This window comes from Lycorma delicatula, chromosome 1 (assembly GCF_047948215.1).
Source record: "Lycorma delicatula isolate Av1 chromosome 1, ASM4794821v1, whole genome shotgun sequence".
NCBI classification, from domain to species: domain Eukaryota; kingdom Metazoa; phylum Arthropoda; class Insecta; order Hemiptera; family Fulgoridae; genus Lycorma; species Lycorma delicatula.
The window spans coordinates 192,132,119-192,149,253 of NC_134455.1; the positions used below are offsets into that span (position 1 = coordinate 192,132,119).

At 30.6% G+C, this 17,135-nt stretch overlaps 1 protein-coding gene across 5 annotated transcripts in view; it reads left to right on the forward strand.

Moving 5' to 3' along the window:
• Positions 1–17,135, forward strand: part of rump (heterogeneous nuclear ribonucleoprotein rumpelstiltskin) — a 123,714-nt gene that overhangs the window by 60,417 nt on the left and 46,162 nt on the right. For 2 of the 5 annotated variants that reach the window (XM_075369404.1, XM_075369368.1), the window contains exons 7-8: positions 2,811–2,909; positions 15,328–15,369. The exons of 1 other annotated variant lie outside the window; for it this stretch is intronic. In XM_075369404.1, the coding sequence (XP_075225519.1) occupies positions 2,811–2,909; positions 15,328–15,369 (141 nt within the window). The remainder of the gene's footprint in view (positions 1–2,810; positions 2,910–15,327; positions 15,370–17,135) is intronic. 2 more of the 5 variants (XM_075369375.1, XM_075369385.1) reach the window with 2 other exon arrangements.

Genomic DNA, 17,135 nt, shown 5'->3' on the forward strand with positions numbered 1-17,135 from the left:
CCCCCAAATAATCACAGAAAATTGAACCATGGGCACTCCAAAAGATGGGTAACATGACCTTATCAGCTGATGGTTGTGTTCTGTTAAAGCCCAACAGGGCTAGGAACGGTGGGCGATAGAAGCGTTGCTGGGCGGGTGTCTTCCCCAATGGGGTTGGGGATGATTGTTGCATTTTGAATTTCTTATGGACAGACAATTCAGGGTGTTACTGCTGCATGCTTTGACGCTTGATCTCCAGCTCAAAATTATGTATTCGAATTTCATCACAGGTTAAAATCCTGTCCAAAAATGTGTCACCTTCATTATTGAAATGATTTCTGAGTTCAGTGCAAATGCGAAATCTCTCGGCTTTGTGATGAATGGTAAGCTCTCTGGAAACCCACCTTGCACAAGTCTTACAGTAATTCAATTTGTTTTGAATGATAGAATGAGTTGTGTCAAAACTTACTTGATATTTTTGAGCAGTTTGTTCAACTGTAAGTTGTTGGTCTTCTTGGATAAGTGAATCAATACAAGAATCTAATGCTGAGGTCGACACTGTTACCGGTCACTTGGAGCGGTGCTTGTCAGTCACGCTTCTGCAGCCACTTTTCCACCCACGAGTAAAAACTCACATGGTTCATGCAACTACTGTTATATTGTTTTTTCATCCGGAGAATATTTCTGACTGTTGTATACATTTCGAAAGTAAAAATCAAATCACAGAATGTTGTTCTTTAAAAATACTTTTTTCGATGGACACGCCATCATAACTAAGATTTTACAGGTTATATTTACATAAATATTAATCGAACAGTTGACTGTTGGATTAATATAGAAAAGTTTCAGCAGACTATATAAGTCTCAATTGGCTGCATTAAGCGTTTCCTTTTATTATTGAATGATTTGTAATAAGATGCCATTTCAATTATGGGGGTTTTATGCTTTGGTTTGTAAGAATTTCAAAGCAGATTGATCATACATTGAGGTGGCTCATTGCTTACATCCATGACAGTAAATCCCATATTAATGTACTCAGGGTCATAATTTCTTACAACATTTTATATTTTAGTAGGAAAAAGAGCTTGACCCACCACAAATTCTGATTCTGAAGTAGAGCTAGTTGGTACAGGGTTTTTAACTGACATGTTTTGTCTGTAACTCTATCAACCTACTTTTCCATGTTGATATTTTGTGTCAATTAGGCTAACTAAACCAAACCAGTTTAATTCAAGCAAATTATTTGTATAAAAAAAAGTCCTTTTGAGATAACATATTCTAACACTAGCACTTTAATTTTATCAAATGAAAAAGTAACACAATAACAATATTCTCAGATCAGATTGTCACAGAATATCAAAAATACATGAAGAAACTGTATCCCTCTGTCTGTAGGATAATTGTGACCAAGTTGCTTAACTACTGAAGAAAAGTAACTGCAATCCTTTTATAGTGGCCATTGAGAAACTTGTTCGTACAGGTATGATGCAGTGTGTGTATGGGAAAGATATGTATGTGCTGTGGCATATAAGAACCCATTGGTGTTGCTTATTTATTCTTTTTAGCCAAGTAAGTGATATTCATATTGTTTCTATACCCAGATAATTTATTTAAATTAAGGAAAAAGGATAGCGTAATAAAGTACTTTTGTACTATATCAAAACACGTTTAAAAACTACAACACTTTCTTAACTATCCAGTGTGATAATAATAATAATAAATATCTGCAGGATTAATAATTTTGTATTATATATTTTTTTGTCTGTTTGTGCACCATTTAAAAATAAATAGTTAAACCATGTAAATTTGGTTCAGTAAAACTTAGATTTCTGATTTCTTTTCCATTTTATCTCATTCAAACATTTTCAAAGTAATCAGGAATAGTTCAGGTGTAACAGGATTTTGTGTGTAATAGAAAAGGTAAAATAATATAATCAGATTGATATGTTTCAATTCAAAAATATTAAAACAATGCTAACAGATCAAAATTGTTTTTGCTCATTAGAAAATTATTATTTATTGTTAAAAAAAAAATTGAGCAAAAAAAAATATATATATATATATATATATATGATGTGTGTGGTAAATTTCAAATTTTTTGTGTGCATTCCCACTGAATATTGCTGTTATTACCATGTGTCTATAACAAAAATTGTTATATTGTATATCTAATTTGAAAGATTCTTAAATACAAATGTGAATAATTACATGTTTTTTCATAAATCGGCCATTATGTTCAAATTTTACTTATCTTTACAAAGTTGTTTTCACTGTATGCTAATTTTATTTTAAAATTTTCAAGTTTTTCAGATCAAAAATTCAGTGATCAGGTTAATTCAAATTTTGTTTATTAAATTTATTTATATGCTTGTGAATGTTGCTAAAATCATATTTTTTAAATTCCTGTTTTCATTTGTTTATAGAATTTTTTATAATTTTGGTCTGTATTCTATATTCTATATTTTTTTATATTAAATCCTTCTTTATTATAAATATTAGAATTAAATATATTAATTTAATTTTACATTCTGAAAAGATTGCAATCTTTTCAGTACTGTAAAGTTCTTTTTTTTTTGTTTTGAAAAGTAAATAGCATTTTAGTTGCCCTTCTATAGGTTGCTCATTTTGTCAGATAACATCATTGATTTCTGAAAGTTTATTTATATTTTTTTTTTTTTAGTTATTTTTTTAAATTACCAATAAAAATTATTTTGATTAAAGAATGGAATCCATTTTATTTTTACAGAACAGTATGAATTGTGTTAGCTGATATTGTAATTATGTTAGCTGTTTAACTTGTTAAAATATATATTTAAAAAAACATTGTACAGGTAATCTCCCTTCATTAACTATGAATAACAATGTTGGAGCTGGTGCTGTGAATATTCCTGCTTCAGTACCTACACCATTGGCTGCTGCAGCTGCACTAGGTGAGGGTTAGTCACATAAAATTCACATGTTCACAGTAATATACTAATGTACCGTAGTATTATTCAAATAACATGACTGTGTGAATGTTTAATAGACTCTCATCTAAGTGTTATTTATATAATTAAATTTTTTTATCTTGTTCTTGTTTTTCTTCCAAGTTTATTATATTCCAAAAATCCCTGCTTCATCAGAACTTTCATTTCATCAGACATATGTTTACCATCTCATTCATTGATATGAAATGAACTATCTGCTATTGTTACCATGTGTATGTAACTAAAAAAACTGATTTTTGGTACCATAATTTTAAAATATATTCTTAAAAACAAATTTTAATAATTTAAGTTTCTTTTTCATAACGCTGTCATCGTGTTTAAATTTTTAACATTCTGAAAAGATTGCAATCTATTCAGTCAATCTATCCAATGAACAGATATGATTGCAGGTAAAAAACTTATGAATGGAGATACTCTCACTGGAGCCACTCTATAAAAATTAATTAATAGTAGGAGTAAAAAACTGAATTGTTGATAAAATTTAAACTAATGAATAGTCAAAATTTCACAGAATTACACTCACGTACATGAGAGACACTGAAAAATTGTTTCAAGTTCTTTTAACAAAAATGAGAATATTAGTATTAGCAAATTATTGTAAATGATGAGCACTAACTGTCGCATTGGTAATGCAGTTGTTTTGTTTCTCCTTTTTTCTTACAGTTGTGCACTATTACTGATAGTTGGTTTTTGTGTGTTATATACATTTCAGATGTGTTTTACATTTGGGTGTGTTGCATTTCATGCACATAAGCAGTATTTGATTCAGTACTTGACTACTTGGTTGTCTAACCTCAGAACACATAAAGTTCTCATGGGCTTTCAAAGCCTGTTTGATTTATCGTGGGTGCTCTGCTGTTTTCCTGTTTACATTTTGAGGTTATGTCTACCATGTGTGCAGTATGCAATTTTAACTGCGGGATGGTGGATTGAAATTTTTTCAGTTGTGATAATTGTCATATGCTGTTCCACATAACTACTGCAGAATACCTACTACCAATAAACTACTTCTGAAGTGAGATATTGAATTGAAGAAGAGAACTTTAAAACTTTTTTGTGATGATTGTCTGGAAGATCTGAAAATTTTACTGCAATTTAAGGGTTAAATGATATTTCTGTTGTAATTAATACAGTTATTGGTGAACAATAATCATCAACCCCAGTTAATAATTTTATGAATCGGTCAAGAATTATTGAAGAAATTATTAAATTAATGCAAAAAATTAAATGAATTAAATTTTTTTTATGAAATTAATTTTAATTCTTGCAAAAGTAATATAATTCTATTTATCATAAAATAATTAAACTCTAAAAATTTATCTGAAAATAGAAAATATGATTTTAAAGCAATTGGGGAAATTTTAAATAAAATTTGTGTATTGGATGATGCAGTTGTTAGTCATTTTCATCTCAGTAAATGTTTATCAAATTCTGACAAAGATTGCCCTAATCAAAGTAATAATAAATGATTATAATAGTATATTATCAATTTGAAAAATAAAAAAGTAAACTTGACGATATGATTAAAGCTATCTCCAATTATTGAAAGAAATTAACTGGGAGAATTAGAAAACTAAAAAAAAAAAAAAGATATAAATAAAACAAATATATAAATGGGCATCTGAAGATAGTAAATTCTTTTAAAAATGTATCTTCATCAAAAAACTGAATAGTAATAAAGTTGAAATTTTTTTACCAAAATGTCAGAGGATTGAAAACTAAACTCAAAAAATCTGAAATGTGATGTGAAAATATCTTTGTTGATCGTCATTATTTTTTTTGAAACTTGGTTGAGTCCTGATATATTAATAATTCAGAATTGAAATTATTAGATTTTGTTATGTGTAGAGTAGACAAGAGATACTCAAAACAGTGATTGCAGTAGAGAAGGTGTTGTTTTAATTGTTATAAACAAAAAAATATATCAAGTACAGTGGAACCTCGCTTAATGAGCATAATTTGTTCTCGAATCTTACTCATAATGCTTGTTAAGCGAAACAATTTTTACCATATGAATCAATGTAAAATAGGATTTAATATGTTCCATTCTAAAAAAAAATACTCAAACAAATTTATAATGATGTAATTTATTAATTATAATACATCCTTTTTTTACAAGAAAGTTGTCTAAAGACATTTGATTTTGCCTCATTTTGAAAATGAGACACAGCATTATCGTTAAATAAATCTGTAGCGTGCGTAGCAACTGCCTTATTAGGGTGATCCTTCTCAATATACAATGTAACAGTTGCCCATGGTTTCAGTATCTCCCTTATTTTACTGCAGGGTTGTTGCTTTGCTGAGGCTGTTATTTTCTCTTCCTATGATTAAATCTCCTCCACAACTTGCTGTGACACAGTATACAGCTCATAGCTCTTTGGTATTCAGATCCTGGCTATGCTCTTCCACTAGTTCATCAATGTCATTGCTGTCCACCTCTACCCATAATCTTCACCAGAGACACAGTCTCATCGATTACAGGCTCCACAGGGAGGCACTTGCTCAAACCACTCTGAGTTGCATTTGACAATTCTGTCTGGCCAAAGCTTCTTCCATGTAGAAATAAGGGTTCTCTTAGTGACCTCCTCCCATGCCATGTCAATCATCTTGATGCAGGCAACGATGTGAAAGAGGTCTTTCAAAAACTCTGTGTGTGTATGAGATAGATACCATCAGTTAGGTACAATCTATCTCCTTGTCAGGCTGGGAGGTAGGAACTTCATCTTGAATGAATTTAAATTCATCACGGAGGTCATCTTCTAGGCCTAGAGGATGTGCAGGAGCATTGCCCATAACAAGTAAGGCATGGAGTGGCAAATTCATCGTGAGCAAATAGATTTTAACAGATGGACCAAACACTTCATTGATCCAATCTGTAAAAAGGTAACGTGTCACCCAAACTTTGTTGTTGGACCTCTACATGATGTTTAGCCTGCTCTTCTGAATTTTATACTTCTTGAAGGCTTATGGATTGTCCGAATGGTAAATGAGCAGCAGTTTAATTTTCAAATCACCACTTGCATTTACACAAAACAGCAGTGTGAGTCGATCTTTTATTGGCTTGTAGCCTGGCAATGCCTTCTCCTCTACTGTAATGTAAGTTTGTTTCGGTATCTTTTTCCAGAAGAGACCTGTCTCATCACAATTAGAAACCTGCTGTGGCAGAAGCTTCTTGAATATGCCGAGAAGTTATCCGCTGCCTTTGTGTGAGTTTGCTGTTTCTCTGTCCCTCACAACGCTGTGGATGCCAGTTCATCTCTTAAATTTTTGAACCATCCACAGCTTGTCTTGAATGCTTCTTTTTTGTCCATTGATGATCCCGGCGTCTAATGAGGTTGGCAAAAATTGGTTTTATCTTCACGTAAATTATGTTTTTGTTAATAGTGTTGCCTTGCATTAGCTTTTCGTTAATCTATTTGAGAAGCAATCTTTCAATATTGTCAAGAATATGTGGTTGTTGCATTGAAATTCTTTTGACATCCTTTGAAACATCAATCTGCTTAATCTTATCCTTGCTTTTGAAGATAGTGCAAATCAAGATAGTAAACACAGACTGATAGTCAAGATGCAGGCGGATGTGACCTCACTATATCTTCATGTAGCTCGTTCTGCAAAACAGCGCTTGTTAAGGGAGTCATTTTTTTACATTTTGTTTTGCTTTTTCAACTTATTTCTTTTAAAAAGTGGAGCACTTATCTATTTGTCTATTTGGTTGTAATTTAAACTTAATCGTTGGTACACTTAATGACCTCCTTTATTACTGGATAATGTTATCTTATTGTGATATGTTGGAAAATTTAGATTTATAATATCCTGAAACTAACATATACTGGGATCATGGTGAACATGCCAGTTCCAGCATATAATCAGAAGACTACTTCACTCTTAAAAAACCTTTGTCTAAAATTTTTTCAGATACTCTTGTTTTATTAAACTTATATCAGATAAAAGAAACCTAATAACATAATTAATATATTATTTGATTTGATTTTTTCAAATAATGAAAATATTACTTGCTTATCTTCAGTTAAATCGATAATTTATTTTTCTGAAGTAATGGTAACTTGTATTGAATATGATAATTAGATCTATGGTTTTAACTTTTCTAATTTTTCTATATTAAACAATTACTTGGATAATTTTCTTTCTGAATTTGATTTAAACAATCTGTTGCTTGAGTACTGCATTAATACATTTTATATGTTTATGTGCAATGGTATTGAGTTATACAATCCAAAAAAGGAAGTTACAAAGTTGAAAGTTTTATCAAAATACAGTTTGGAGCTGAAGACTATTCAGGATTTAATGCCCATAAAAAAAATAAAAATGATCAATTAACTAAATCTTATTAGGATTTTGATAGATGGAGAAGTTCATGTAAGTTTCTATCAAGAAGAGATTTTATTTAATAATTTTAATTTTGAAGTAGAAAATTCCATTACAATAAATGTTAATATTTTTAGAAATTTGTTAACTCAAATAGGTCTAACAATGATGCCATGTATCAAGTCTCTCAAACTTATATTTTGGGTATCTAGATTATTAATGCTTTTGCAAATTATTTTAAATCCTTTTATGAAGTTGATGTTATTTCTTATACAGACTTCATTGAAATTTCTCCTTTTATGATGAATACCATTGATATTTTAATTAATGATTCATATACTCGTATAAATAAATTAGATATTCACAAGAGTGCTGGACCAGATGATATACCTCCCATTCTGATTAAAAAATGAAAGTGGTGTATCTTTTCCTTTTTTTCCTAAAGTTTTATTTGATAAATCATTATCTGAAGGTCATTTTCCTTCAATCTGGAAATCCACATATGCTTACATGTAAACATAAATATGGATAAAGGCAGTATTTCTAACTACAAACCAATTTCAATTCTGAATGTATGTCTAAAATATTTGAATCAATAGCAACTAATAAACTTTTGAGTATTTATTTCTTCTCTTTTGACTGAAAGATAGTTTAGTTTGATTGAGAAAAGTATTTGATAATAATTTGGCATGTTATTCTTAATGTACGAGGGTAAGTCAATTATTATCCGCAATGTAGTTACAAATTTTATTGCAATATAAATAGGAAACTTATATGTACATCATTTTTCAACATAGTCCCCTTGCATTTCAACGCACTTGGTCCATCGTTGCACAAGCTTCCTGATGCCCTCATAAAAGAAGGTTTTCGGTTGAGCTGCAAGCCAGGAATGCACCGCTTCTTTCACTGTTAAATGCGAGGTAAATCGACGGCCCCTTAATGCATCTTTGAGTTGACCAAACAATTGATAGTCAGAGGGGCAAAATCAGGACTATACGGAGGATGAACCAGTACTTTGAAGTTGAGTTTCTGGAGCATTTCAGCAGTGTGGGCAGCAGTATGTGGACGGGCACTGCCGTGCAACAACACCTTTCGACAGTATTCCTCAGCGTTTACTTCGAATTGCAGGCTTCAGCTTGGCAATAAGCATCTCGCTATAATGCGCACTGTTTATTGTTGTGCTCCTTTCCTCATAATGCTCCAAAAAACTGTAAGCATTAGTTTTCCTACAGATGGTTGGGTCTTGAACTTTTTTTGCAGGGCGAATTTGGATGTTTCCATTTCATACTCTGCCGTTTACTCTCCAGCTTGTAGTGATGGATCCATGTTTCGTCACCAGTGATGATTCTGTCTAAGAAGATGTCCTGTTTGTTACCATAGCGATCCAAATGTTTTTGGCAATGTCCAAGCGCGTTTGTTTATGTAACTTTGTGAGTTGTTTTGGGACCCATCTTGTCATAGGCAGAACTGTGACCAATTTGCAGATGATGTGCCACTTCATCAATAGTTACTTGTCTATCTAAGAAAACCATGATGTCATGTGCATGCTTAATGTTGTTTTCCTCATTTGTGGTGGTAAATGGTCGTCCGGCTCCTTCGTTGTGCGTAACACTTGTGCGACCATTTTTGAATTTTTCAATCCATTTGTAGACACTCCATTGCGGCAACACACTGTTATCATACTGTACCGAAAGTCTTTGGTGAATTTCGGCCTCTGATTCACCTTCCGACCACAAAAAATGGATCACTGAACAGTGCTCTTCTTTGATGTAAACAGAAAGCAGAGCAGCCACGGTTAACGGCAGGACAGTGATAATGGAACTAACTTAGCAGCATCAAACCTGCACAGACATAACAACAATTAAACCACGCATACGTTATACGCAACATGACAGCAGTACCAACATAAACAAAAATATAACTAAATTGCGGATAATAATTGACTTACCCTCGTATTTTGGATTCAATGGAAAACAGTTCTCAAGTTGATTGCATTTAGACTGATTTCAGAAAGGCATTTGATTCATTTAATCATATTTTAGTTAATAAACCTTTGTAATTTTACTTTATAAACCTCTTTTGGATTTACTACACCATTATTACAGTCGTTTGAAGGTTAATCTGAGTGACAAAATTCAATTTGTCAAATATAAACTGTGTATATCTAACAAAATCTTAGTTTTGGTCAGGTGTCCCTCAAAATTCCCATCTTGGCCCATTTGTCTTTAACATTTTCATTAGTGATATTAGTTTGGTTATTGATAATCTGAATTTTTTTACTATTTGCTTATGATCTGAAAATTTTCAAAAGTGTACAATCAAATTTAGATGTTAATTTTCAAATCTTTAAATAAAATGAAAAACCTTAACTTTTTCAAGATCCATGCAAATAAACATTCACACTTACAATCTGAATGGTGTTATATTTGTATGTCAATTCTATAAGCGATCTAGGTGTAATTTTTGATTCTAAAATGAGTTTTAATTATCGTGTTGATTATATTGTAAATAAATCAGACCAACAACTTGGGTTTAAATTTCTTGAACATGATTCCGCTGGTATATTTTAATAAAATAATTAAACTAATTAATAAGTGATGCTTCTTACCAGATGCTTCTTACGGATTAAAATATTATAATTAAGTCAAAAGTGAAAATACGTATACAGTCATGACTGTTTGCATGTTAGCAATATACTAATTAACTAAGAGTGTGTTAACATATTTAGTATATTGTTAACGTGGAGTAATCACTGTATATGTATTTTAACTTTTGACTTAGTTATAATATTATAACTCCTTATGATTGTTAAAAAAAAAAAACAAAAGAGCACTAGGACTTAAAAAAACTTATTTACTGGTAAGGTGGATATATCCTGTATTAATTACTTTTAATTATTTTAACTTGGATTTAACAGAAGAGTTTGTAAAAATGTTCACTCTACTCTTGTTCTAAAATCTATGTATGTTTCGTAAGATCTATACTGTTGTTTGGATTGGTAACTTGGTCACCATGCATTCAAACCCATAGTAAAAGACTTGAAACTGTTCAACATAGATCTTTAATTTTGCATTTCTGTTTTTCTCTCATGTTTAAATCCATTTATATATATATTTATTTTATTTCAATTTAATAAATACTTGAAGTAAATTAAACGAGAATTAAATAGTAGCAAATAGGATATCTGTGATATGAGCCAGATGAAACTTTATTATATGGAGTTGTCAGAATTCTTCCAAAGATGATAGAATATGTATAAAAAAGTTTCATAAACGTTATTAGCGATCTGTAGTTCCATTTGAATTGTTTAATTATGGTACTGTTATCCAATAAGTTGATAGCTAAGATATTAGTGTGGTCTCAAATACAACAAATAACTTGTGCAAAAGTGTTTAAGCTTCTCTTTAATAGTCAGAATGATGAAATCTCTGAATGATCTTGATTGTTTTACATTCTGAAGCTTATGTTAAGTGCATGCTGAAGTATTTTGATATGTCTGAATTAGGAATTTGAAAATTGTTATAGTACACTGGCAGCTATATGTTTTTTGTTTCATTTGCTCTCATTCTCCATTTTTTCTCCCATTGATATAATTAATTCACATATTCTTGTAAGTGAATTGATGCCTGATCAGATAAATCTATAAGCTTCTTTGTATCAGAACGCCACCAGCAAAAACTGCAGTTGTGTTTTGTGAAATAGGCAAAGGTGATATGTATTAATTGCAGAATATTGGTGTGAGAATGGAACTTTAGGGAACTCCAGTTTTAATGGGATGAAAATCTGTTTATTTAGCAGAAAAATTAACTGATTTTTATGACTGTAACTAGAGTAGTAAGAAATAATAACAATAAAGAAAGAGGTGTTTAATTTTGAAAAGCAAGCAGTAACACCCAAAGTGTCAAAAACTGCTTGTTTAATATCTAAAAAAAAGCAACATAATTTTTTTCCTTAAAGGTAATGCCAATTATTTCACTACGCTTTGTAATTACTTTGTAACACCTTAAATTAGTAAGTAATTCCAGTGCTGTAAAAACTATTTTTAAATTATGATAATGTTATTGATTTTAACTATTTGGTGAATAGGCTAAATTTGAATGTTCCGGCTTGAATATCTAGACAAAATAGAATCTTTATAGATTAAATTATACAGTGAATAATCAGATTTCAATAATATGATGCAGTATTGTTAACAGTTATGACAGTACTATGTCCTTACTAAAAGGTAATATAACCTTTTCAAGTTCTTCAGATGGGAATGAGTATACATATGGAAACCATACACTGGTTTACCTGGTGTAGGAATTAGAATAATTTATGATTTCTATTAATCTAAAAGTAATTTAGACAAAAGACTAAAGTAAGTACATGTGTATCTAATCTACTTGAAAGCAAGCTTTTTTTAGAATTTCTTTTAACGCTCTTCAAATCTTAGGTAATAGGTTCGAAATCCTATCTGGTGACATTTTTGAATTTATGATTATATATGTGTATGCTTATATATTATGTTTTAAATGTCAGAAACTATTGACTTTCTTGATTGGCAATACCAGCTGGAACAGAGGTAGGAAGAAATCTTGGTTTTCATTTTCTACTTCAACAGATAGAGTTCACCATCACTTCTGGACCAATTTCCATTAGATTTCTGTGTCAGTTTCCATTTGGGAGAGACCGGTTTTATTTTTGGTATTTTTAATTGTAACTTTTCAAAGGGATTAGTAGGTGGCTGCAGTTAGAGTTGTTATTGAAAATGTCTTTTAAAGATTCATTTTTATGATTGAATAAGAATCTTTTTAAATTTTGTGTGCTGTTGAAATTCTTTCACGTACTGGGGGCACCCAGTACTTTCCAGGCATGGAAAGTACTCGTGCCATACACGAGTTAAATGCCTCTTTTCTTGTATTACAGTTTTGATATTCAAAGGAAAATCAGAGTGTGTACTATTTCTGTTAGCTGTCAGAGTGGATTTTCAAGTTAATTGCTGAAAAATGGGTGTTAATCTTTTTACAGTGTGATTGATGCTGTCATTTGCTATCTGTAGTGATTCAAAAAATGACATCAAATTGAAAAAGAGGTTTTCAAAATGACGATTCAGTTCTGAACTGAATTAACCACAGTTTGCATGAAAAATTACCACTCTTTATGAATACTGCATTATAGTGATGGAAGAGTTGGCTTATCAGTTAATATGTTGTGCTGACAGTTGGTAAGCCTTTGATATTGGAAACCTATAGAAGTTCAGGAATTCTGTTTACATCAAATTGCCAATAAATTAGAAAGGCGTATTAGAAATGAAAGAAAGAATGATTAGAAAAAAAGTTTTTCTATTATTACTCGACAACCGGTGGGTGACATTTTACATTTCAATCGGTTCTAAATCTTTAGCCTAATGTATGAAAGTATGATGTAAATCTTCATCATTAAGCCTATGTCTTTGCAGGCAGTTGGTGGTATGTTATAGTGAGGAGGTCTGAATCAATCGTTAACTGTTAGATTGGTAGCTTTTTTTTTGGGGTTTATGATTACTATATTAATTATATAGTTCTTTTTTAATCAGTTTTTTTGTTTAATTTGTATATGTTGATGGTTAAGTTAAAGAATATAAAATTTTATCTTTGTTTTAATTCTTATGCCTAAATTGACATTTAATAATTAATTCTTTAAGCTCTATTTTATTATAAATATTTAAATTTCTTATGATTAAAATAAAGTTTTTTATTCATTTTGTTTGTAATATTAAATTGAAATTTACGAGGGTCAGACAAATATAAATCAGGACTTTTCTCTTCAGAACTTGCATATGAATGAGTAGACTGCTGTAAAGGGATATTGATGGTGGAGATGTTTGAAGGAGATGGATGCTTCATCTGCCTAAGCATTTTGTCTCTGGTCAGTAATGTCATGTCAGATCAAGAAGTTCCATTGTCCGTTGCACAATGTATTATTATGGGGTTTCCCACTTATGAGGGACATCAAACCCCCTGAAATTTTGATTATACTTTATGTACAGTTTGGAAATATGACATCACATACTCAAGTCATCAAGTCCTACAATGGTTAGCAGATTTAAAGGAGTATATGAAGCTGTAGGAAATGAGTTATTATAGGTGTTCAAGATCAGGTGTTGTGGATGAAACATTTGGTTGATCTATGACCCTGTTGAAGACAATTGGAAGCTTACAATTGATGAAATTGCTTTAGAAGTGGGTATCAAAAATCACAAAGAGGACAGACAGGAAATTCTCTAAAGGCTTCTGAATCAAATTCGATGATGGGGGGATATTTTTTTGCATGGAACAGTCATATGTGATGAAAGTGGGTCCATCACTACACTCCTGAGTTGAAATTGGCAAGTGTAGAGGGGCATAAAGTGGAAAATGTTACTCTGTGAAGGCAAAAATATGGTCATCAACTGGTTGAAATCCTTGCAAATTTATTTTGGGACCGGGCTTATTGCTTATTGATTTTCTCCATAAACATTGCATCATGAGTGTTGTGTACTACTACTACTACTACTACTACTACTACTACTACTACTACTACTACTACTACTACTACTACTACTAGTTCTTGGTTGGAATGAAAGCTGGCTGCAGGAACAAAAGTTAGCAACCAGAGATAAAATTCTCTTTTACAAGAATACCAGCTCTCACCCAGCCATTAGCACTCTTAATAAACTAGACAGATTTACTGGAAAATCATTAAAAAAAACTTGTGCAACCTCAGGGAGATTACGTAGAAAAGAAATAAGTAAGTTTTATGTTTTTATTCTGTAGTAGAATAAAAACATTGATTTGGATACCACATGATTTCCTTGTACACTTATTAAATTACATATACACATTTAAAAAAAAATTAAAAGTACATAAAATTTTGTTTCATTAATAACTTATGATTTTTTCATATTTTTTTTATTGTTATTGATTTATTATTTATCATAAATCTTTTTTCACAATCAGAGGTTAATTTTATCAAATTAATAATTAAATCAAAATATTAAAATAAAAAAAAAGAGATGAAGTCTGATGTGAATTGATGTGCCTTCCTCTTATAATATCCAAGTATTTCATTAATTAAAATTTCAAGTGGCTATAACTTTGGAACCAATGAAAATAAGTACTGCGTATGATCATTGTTGAATAGCTCTCAATAGGGGCTTATTACTGCAATTAAGAAAAAGTCCAAAATCCAAATTTTTTAGGATTTTGGGTTTTTTTGACACTTTTGGTTTAATCAATTGCAATCAAAAGGGGAGGTACACAACTAGATGTTACAACAGTCCTAAATCCAAAATTTCAACATCCTATGGCTAATCGTTTTTGAGTTAGTGAAATACATACGTATGTACAGATGTCACGCGGAAACTAGTCAAAATGGATTAAAATCTGAAAACAGAAATGTTTCACGATCACAATACTTTTTTTACTTCGTACAAAGAAATAAAAACAAAAATCCGTTCATACTTGTATTTGACTAAGTATGTAGTGAATGGTTTACAATATTTACTTATCTGTATTGTTTGTATTATAACCAATTTCAGTTGCTGTATATTTAGTTAAATTAGATTAAAAATCATCATCTCTGTAGTTTAGGGCTCTGTTAATTAGAATTACAACTGTAGGTTTTTTCTGATATGGTGTGATGGCTTAGGAAATTAATAAATTCAGTTTAATTTGGAACCAAACTAATAGTTACATAATCTAATTAACAATGTATAATTCATTTTATTTCAATGTCTGGGATAGTAAACTTCTATCATCTGAACATTTTATATCAAATAAACCCTCAATGGAAGTCATAAAACTGTTTTTTTAATTTATTTTAACAAAATTATTCTGCTGGTAGGATGCAATTTGTTAATGTATAGACTTAGTATAAATGAATAACGCAGGTTAGTGTAGTAAGGGATTAATATGCTATCTACTTCCATTAAGTTAATATGATTTTCTATTATTGATTTGTTTTTTATTCACATTTTGACCTGCAGTTTAGGGAGATATATATTATTTTATTTATTTCTTTTTTTTATGGGTAGGTCCATCAGCAGCTGCATTGGGAGTTGGAGGAAACCAGTTAGGTGAGGATTTTATATTTTATAATTTCTTTCTTATGTTATTTCTTTATATGTTTTATTATGAAAATAATTACCAGTTATTGTGAAAAACCAACTTGACTAAAGACTGGACAACAGTATATTAAATTCCTATCTACTATATGTTGCATAAAATGTCACCAAGGCAATTCAGTCTCCCAATCAGGTAATTCATTAAAACAGTTATTCCACTCCTTTGGCTAAACAGTAATGGTATATTAAAAGGCTTTCAAATCCGTTTGATTTTAATTTTAAATGCTTCAAATACTACGCAATAAAAAAATTTATGTCAAGAAGTGGGAAACTGGGAAATTTTGTATATAGGTTTTAATTATATGTGAGGTTTTTTAATATCAATTTTTCCTATTAGAGTGGCCATACAAAACAAATATTTTTGGGAATATCTTTCTTAGATCTGTGTTGGAGCAAGTTACAAAAATAAAATTAAAAATAGCTCGTTTTTTCCAAAAGAATATTGGACTTTATTTTTAACAGAATGAAAAACAAACTTTCAACCTTTTCTTTAAAGCATAACCTTAAAAAATTAAATGAAATTACGAAGTAAACTTAACTTAATCCTGTGCAGTGTTTATACAAGGATATCAGCTGAATCAACATATCTGTTATAATATTAAATTACAAATACATAAATACATTTTTCAATTAATTATTTTGAAAATCTTTTGTACTAAATAAGAGTCTAAAAACAGTTCAAAGAACTAAATACATTGTTATTCAAACTACAAGATTGAATACAAAAGCAATAAATATTACTAGAACAAATCACAATATTAATTACAAAGAAGTCCAAAAACATAACTTCACTTCAGGTGTTATTTTCTTTAGATTAATTTAAGAAAAGTAATATGAATTCAGTTCATGAATAAATAAGAATTAATCTCTGCACTTAACAAATTAAATTAAATTAAATTAAATTAAATTAAATTAAATGATAGTCACTATTTGAAAAAATTTCAAGTAAAAACGTAATTTACCCTCAGCAACTGACTTAAACAAAGACTTTTAATGAACAACAATGACTACTCTTGAATGAAGAAATAGTTTTTTAAGCCAATCTTGAATTTCAAATTTATAATGTACAATTAATTGAGTATTTCACTAATTTTACTAGTAACACAACTGTTAAATATAATAAATAATGAATAATTTTAATTTGCCTTAATCACACATTATTTTGTAAAAATGAACTCGTGAATTAAAGTACACATATATACATACAGTTTATCCTTGGCGTAATCTATAGTGGGTTATCAGAAAATACAGAGGTAACACTTTGTTATAACCAGTTTGGAAAGATCCTGCTTCGGTGAATTTGGCTGGTTTGTAATAACTAAACCGACGAATATGAATGCACAAAGGCGATGAATATGAATGCACAGAGATGATGATCAGAAACGATGGCCAGAGAGAGACGATGCACAACGAGAGGGTGCTGAGAGTGACAAAGAAGTAGAAGTGAAAAGTAGAAGTAGAAGTGACCTGACTCTAGTGGCGAGAGCCGGCTTATGTAGGGTAGGTGGAGCCGAGTGATGTCGATAGAAGCCGAGTCCATCTGAAAGGAGTTGTGTGAACGGTGAGGAGCCGCTAAATCGTCAGGCGTCGAATGCATCTGAAAGGAGCTGAGTGAACTGTGATGCCGCTAAATCATTAGGTGCCGAGTGCATCCGAAAGGAGCCGAGTGAATGTAACATGTTTACGTTTAGTTCTTCTTCTTTGTTTTATTTTTTTAA